General features: G+C 40.5%; 1 protein-coding gene across 2 annotated transcripts; it reads right to left on the bottom strand.

The window, feature by feature from the left end:
- Window positions 1-208: 208 nt before the first annotated feature.
- On the bottom strand, window positions 209-2914 carry LOC136671409 (keratin, type I cytoskeletal 50 kDa-like). Of its 2 annotated transcripts, XM_066647073.1 has the most exons (8): window positions 2497-2913; window positions 2186-2466; window positions 1763-1845; window positions 1506-1662; window positions 1088-1249; window positions 854-979; window positions 536-756; window positions 209-425 (listed from the first exon to the last, which is right to left on the bottom strand). In XM_066647073.1, exons 1-8 carry the CDS (start codon window positions 2765-2767, stop codon window positions 311-313), a joined length of 1416 nt encoding a protein of 471 aa, XP_066503170.1. In that variant the 5' UTR covers window positions 2768-2913; the 3' UTR covers window positions 209-310. The 2 variants fall into 2 exon arrangements, with proteins under 2 accessions (XP_066503170.1, XP_066503169.1); XM_066647072.1 differs by having other exon boundaries at window positions 2186-2914.
- Between the last annotated feature and the right edge of the window lie 3084 nt (window positions 2915-5998).

Genomic DNA, 5998 nt, shown 5'->3' with positions numbered 1-5998 from the left:
GAAAGCACTGACTCCATAGTATTTACACAAATAAAAAACTCAGGGAACATAAGACAATGCTTGGTCTCAGAAAGTCTGCTAAGTTCATTTAAAATGATTGCACAAGTATTCAATAACTATTAGATGACTTTAGACTGGAAACAGAAGATAGATTTGTTATACCAAACTCATTTGTGAGTAAAAAATGATTTATGAAAGACACATAATTAAGGAGTAGCAAGAGGTGTTCTGTAAGAGCAGTTTTATTTTCTCATTTCAGTGCAGATGTGGTTGATGTTATGATATGATGATGAATATTTCCGGGCTGCCTTTAGTTAGTGGTGGAAGAAACCACATTCCCATCAATCTCTTCCACAATCTTCATGTTTATGGTCCTTGCGGGTTGAAGACGACAAATAATCTGACCACTTTGTAAGCCATCGTCACTGCAAAACACAGTATATAAGTTTAACTTCTGTACCAAGTGTGAAAATGTCATATATGTGAATTTAACAGATTTTCAGTTTTGTAAAGATCAAAATAATTAGAAGAATACCCTCCAATATCTCCATCCAGCAGCCTCCTGTACTCAGCAATCTCCATTTCCAGACGGGTCTTGATGTCCAGCAGGATCTTGTACTCCTGAGATTGCCTCTCCATATCAGCTCTGAGCTCCAACATCTGTTGCTCCAATGATGTGACCTGAGCTTGCATTCCAGCTAGTTTCATGGAGTAGCGGGCTTCTGTGTCAGCTAGAGTCCCCTCCAGAGATGCTTTCTGTATGAGAATTAAAACAATTGGAGTAGGAATTAAAATGAAGACAGACAGTACAGAAATCTATATAAATCCTATGCTAATTCCAAATATAGTTTACCATGCTAAGTTGGGACTGAAGTTCAATCTCCAAGCCTTGTAAAGTCCGTCTGATCTCTGTGATTTCTGACTTGGACGTCTCAAGGTTTGCTGTGCTGGTGGCCACCTCCTTGTTCAGAGACTCTGACTGCAAAGAAAAAGCATCTCTTTTAACATAACTTTAAAATCAGAAGTTACTGCTCCCTAGATCTTTAGACTGGCCACAACCTGAACATAAACTAGATCATATGGTTACCTTTTTTTGGAACCAGTTCTCGAGTTCACGCTGGTTCTTGGCAGCCAGTGCTTCATATTGCTCACGGACTTCAGCCAGGACACCGTTTAGGTCTTCTCCAGGTGCTGCTGCCACTTCGACATTCACGTTACCAGTCATCTGAGTGCGCATAGCTTCCATTTCCTAGATGGAGATAATGTACTGATTAATATAATATATTACTGACTAGAGGATATTGGCCACATAGGCAACCTGCTGGTTTTTACAGTGCACAAAGATTGCACTGTAGATACTACATCTATCATGTTGTTTTCAAGGGAATCTATTAGAACCTATATTGTGCATCTGCCCACAGAGATATTCTGTAGTGCCCTGCCTTTAGAAAATCAGCCCGAAATCTTATAACAGCATTTGTGAATGTGTTTATTCTGGAACTCACCTCCTCATGGTTTTTCTTGAGGAAGATAAGCTCCTCCTTCAGGCCCTCAATCTGCATCTCCAAGTCTGACCTGGCCAGTGTCAGCTCATCCAGGAGTTTCTTCAAACCGGCAATGTCTGCCTCCACAGATAGACGCATGGCCAGCTCATTCTCATACCTGACCAGGAACACAAAATCTCTCAGAAACACTGTAGTGGAGCCCTCACGTCACCTCAGTACATTTTCTGTGCAGACTATGTGTGTCAGTGGTTGCATACTTGGTTCTGAAGTCATCGGCAGCCAGTTTAGCATTGTCAATGCTCAGGTAGATGCCTCCATTCACTCTGGCTGCCTCCTGGATCTGTGGAAATTTTTTTTGCCAAGAACATTCTTCATTTAGTTCAGTTTTAAAACATGGTTTATATATTAATTTTTTTTAATAATCCTCAGAAATAAATAGAGGTAATCTGATAAATGTATGTAGGATAAAACTAACAAAGCTATGTTTTCATTGCTGGCCTTCTTTGCTATAGGAATATTGCACAATATGAAATTCTATTTATTAATATATAGCCTCAGCTACAATTTTCATCTTTTTTCCTGTCCTCACACCACCACCAAAGATGAACAAATGCACTCTCTGCTAGCTTTGAACTAGCAAATGTAGGTCTTCCAGGGGTCACAGATTTTCATAACCATACCTTGTCCTGTAGATCCTTGATTATGGCCTCGAAGGCAGAGTAATCTCGGGCAGAGGGGGATGTCTTTTTCTCCAGGAACTCCCTGATCTTCAGCTCCAGATCAGCATTGGCCTTTTCTAGGGAGCGCACCTTGTCCAGGTAGGATGCCATTCGGACATTCAGGTTCTGCATGGTTGCCTTCTCACTGGTTTCCACTGGAAGGTCTAGGTCAGCTCCTCCAAAGCCATAGCCTCCTCCACCTCCACCTCCGGCTCCAAAGCCAAAGCCTCCTCCACCTCCACCTCCGGCTCCAAAGCCTCCTCCACCTCCACCTCCGGCTCCAAAGCCAAAGCTTCCTCCACCGGCAGCCCCAAGCCTTGCACCACCACTACCAGTACCATAGGATGTTGACACTGTGGAGATGCGCATTCCGCTCCCTCCTGAGCCCCCATAAACACTGTGAGCACGACCGACAGCACCGCTGCGGCTGCTACCTCCACCACTCATTATGGAGAGGCGAGAGGTTCCACCCATGCTGGGACCCCGAAAGGAGCCTCCACTACCCACAGTGGAGAAAGAAGTGTGGCTACTGCTGGTCATCATGGTAGCGGGGAGCAAGGATCAGGCTCTTTCCTGGGAGAAAGGCTGCACAGCTAAGACAGAGGACTTAGAGTTTTTATATGTTTCTTTAGTGAGTGGAGGAGGAGGGTGTTGGACAAGAAATAAAAAAAGTGCATCACCTTATTCTCCACCCAGTACATTGCTAAAGAGCACAAGACCTGGCAAGATGATGCTGCATGTGCAGGTAAGCTGAAGAATGCACAATTAACCCCTTTATCTTCAGAGCTATAAACCAGTTTTGTGAAACATTAAGCTATTATGAATTATTCAGTTCCTCCTTTTGGACTTTAATGGACGGTATATAATTGAGAGGAAATTATAGTGCAAATCCTCATTTAGACCCTTGTCATTTAAGGGGTTAACAGGGAGATATTACATTACACAACACATCATTCCCATCCCAGATTTTTTAAAAGCCAGGAGATGAGATGTGCCAACATTCCTGCAATAATAAAACCTCATCCTACCCTCAAGGCACGGTTGGAAATGTGAACACACCAACCCATTGTTCCTGCAATGTATGTGAATGTGTAAAACTGAATATATCCACAAATGCATAAAACAAGAATTATTATGGCTTTGCTTTTTACATATATACTTTGACAAAGATATTGAGAACATGCACTAGCACAGCCCTCTTCAATCTGTTCCTACCTACACAGCAAGAGAGCATTATGTACGGTGACCAGACGTCCCCTTTTATCTGGACATGTCCTCTTTTTTAGACTTAAAAAATTTCCGGGCGGAATTTCACAAACGTCCGGGATTTCGTTTTTCTAGAGCTTACATAGAACTTCGTAAAGCGTTTTTGTCCCGCCCTCCCCTACTCCGATTGGTTCGCTTGAGTGAGAAGGGGGCGTGGTAAAGTAGCCTAAAATCTTCTGATTGGACGGTCTGACTGTAGAGCTACCGTTATTGGTCGATAACCTTCTCTGTAAACAATTAATTGGTCAGTCTGCACGTCAGTAGTCCTTGTTTACGTCAGGCAAATCTCATGTACCCACCCTCATCTCGAGCAGCTATTGCCGACACGTACATGTAAGTTCTCGGATGAATAAAAAAAGAAATTCCCATGTTTTGTGCAGCAAATAAATGTGTAAAAGACCTAAAAGCACACGTAGGTTCAGCTAAGCATACAACGGCAGCGAGGGGCGTGTCCTCTTTGTCACCATCTTAGATCTGGTCACCCTAGCACTATGAAGTCACTCAGTTTGTAATATCTGTAAAACCAGGCTTGTGTACGTTGTCCAAAGAAACCTGGAATTAAATTTTGGTCCATTAGCATCCATTTCGCTCTCTGTACTAAATGTTTCTGAGCATTTTTAATGTTGCTTCTTTAGGAATAGATTTGATCCTCCTGCTGTAAAAAAATATTAATTCAAATGATTCAAAACCTATTTCTTAAATAGTCTGAAGATAAGATGTGTGTTGACCTTCAGTGTTTGAAGTAATTTTTTATTCCTGCCCTCACTGTGTTTAAGCCTGCATATGAGAACCTAAATATTTCATACAAACTACTCAAAATGGACTCACTGTGATGGTATATGAAACAAAAGTGCGTGTTGTGCCTGAAGTATGTTTATACCACTCATAACAAGAAACACTGGAAGCAGTTCAAATGTTTTACTGGTTATATACTGATGACATAGTGTGTCAAAAAATGACAGAAAGAACATTGCATGCCAAACAGTTTCCAACAACTGAGATTTGGATCTGATCAGCGCTCATAAACAGTGTATTGAGTGACTAAACCTTCTTTTTTGCTGGGAGTCATGTCAACATCTACGGAACAGACCTCCTTTTGTTTCCAGTTCTCTTCACTTTCCAACGTGTTTTCTACCAGTGTTTCAGAGGAATTAGTCTGATTGTGTTTATTAGCAGCTTTGCTGAGCATTTCACCCATAAATGCTCTTTAAAGCACAGCTACTTCAGTTAGCAGCAAGTATATATAAAATGAAAAAGGAAAGTTCACTGTTCAACACTTCATTTAAAGCCGGAGTGGTAATAGTGAGTCACTGCAGTAGCTGTGTTTGAAGGGAGGGGATTTCATCAGTCACAGTTCACACTGGAGATAAAGCACTGCTCAAATGGACAATCACTGCTATCCATCCGCTGCTTATTAGTGTACTATGTTTACACCAGTGTACAAAATTTACATTTCTATTCCCTTCAACAATATAATTCTAGTTTACTGCGCTTTATTTCATGACTTTTTCACTCTTGTGAATTGTGACTGATCAAAACTGCACTGTCTTCTCTCCCTAGTATTTATGGTTTTACTGTTCCTTTACTCACCTTGAGTTTTTATGCAGTGTAGTGTTGTTTGAGATGGTTTATAGCACCTTGGTCCTGATGGAAAGTTTCTTTTATTTCATTTCACTATGTACTGTTCACACTATAAAAGGTTGAAATGACAATAAAATCCACTTGGATTTGTGGATTATTTTATATCTAAAAACTTGTTTTAACTACAAATTAAACATATAACTTCATTGTTTTGCAGAGGACTAGTTCATTTAGAAACTTGCTATATTTCAACATATTGTTGCTGTCTAATAAAAAACACGTATCTCCAAAAACAGTAACTTACAAGAGAAGGGAAAACCCTTACTTTCAGTTGAAGTTAATGTAAAACATTTTATTCCAAGCTTTTTTGTTGGTTCATTCACACAATGTGAAGGACAGCATCTGTGTTCAAAAATGTGATGCTGTAAACTAAAAATGGTAAAAAGAAGATAGGTGTTTCTTGTTGTAGAGGGATATGATAATCTTGTTCTGTGTGCATGCATGCTTCTAAGGGTTTGTGGTATACAGACTGGGCTGAGAAATCATGAGTCAGATTGCTTTGAGGCGTCTGAAGCCTTGTCGGAGCAACGTAACATTCTGCCCTGGTGATTTTCCACACTTCCTTTCATATGGGTCTAAATTTCATTCATGGTGATTTGCTCAATGCATGCTCTGTGTTCACAGACATGCTCTAGCCTGCTGCTGATTTTTGTGCACACCAAAAAGGCTGTTTTGTGCCTTTGCTAAGTTGACACAAGGAAATATTTTTACACTCATCTTCACCCATCTGTGTCAAAAGTTTCTTTATAATTTTACATGCTGTATTCCTGAAAATGTTTTGCAGTAGCTGTTGACATATTACTGTTTGTTTTTGATTGCTTTCAGATATATGAACATAGATCTGAAACAAACTGTGGATGCCAACAA

Source organism: Hoplias malabaricus, chromosome 16 (assembly GCF_029633855.1).
Source record: "Hoplias malabaricus isolate fHopMal1 chromosome 16, fHopMal1.hap1, whole genome shotgun sequence".
Lineage (NCBI taxonomy): Eukaryota > Metazoa > Chordata > Actinopteri > Characiformes > Erythrinidae > Hoplias > Hoplias malabaricus.
The sequence above is the reverse complement of the archived record's forward strand: the minus strand, read 5'-3'. Positions and strand labels throughout refer to the sequence as shown.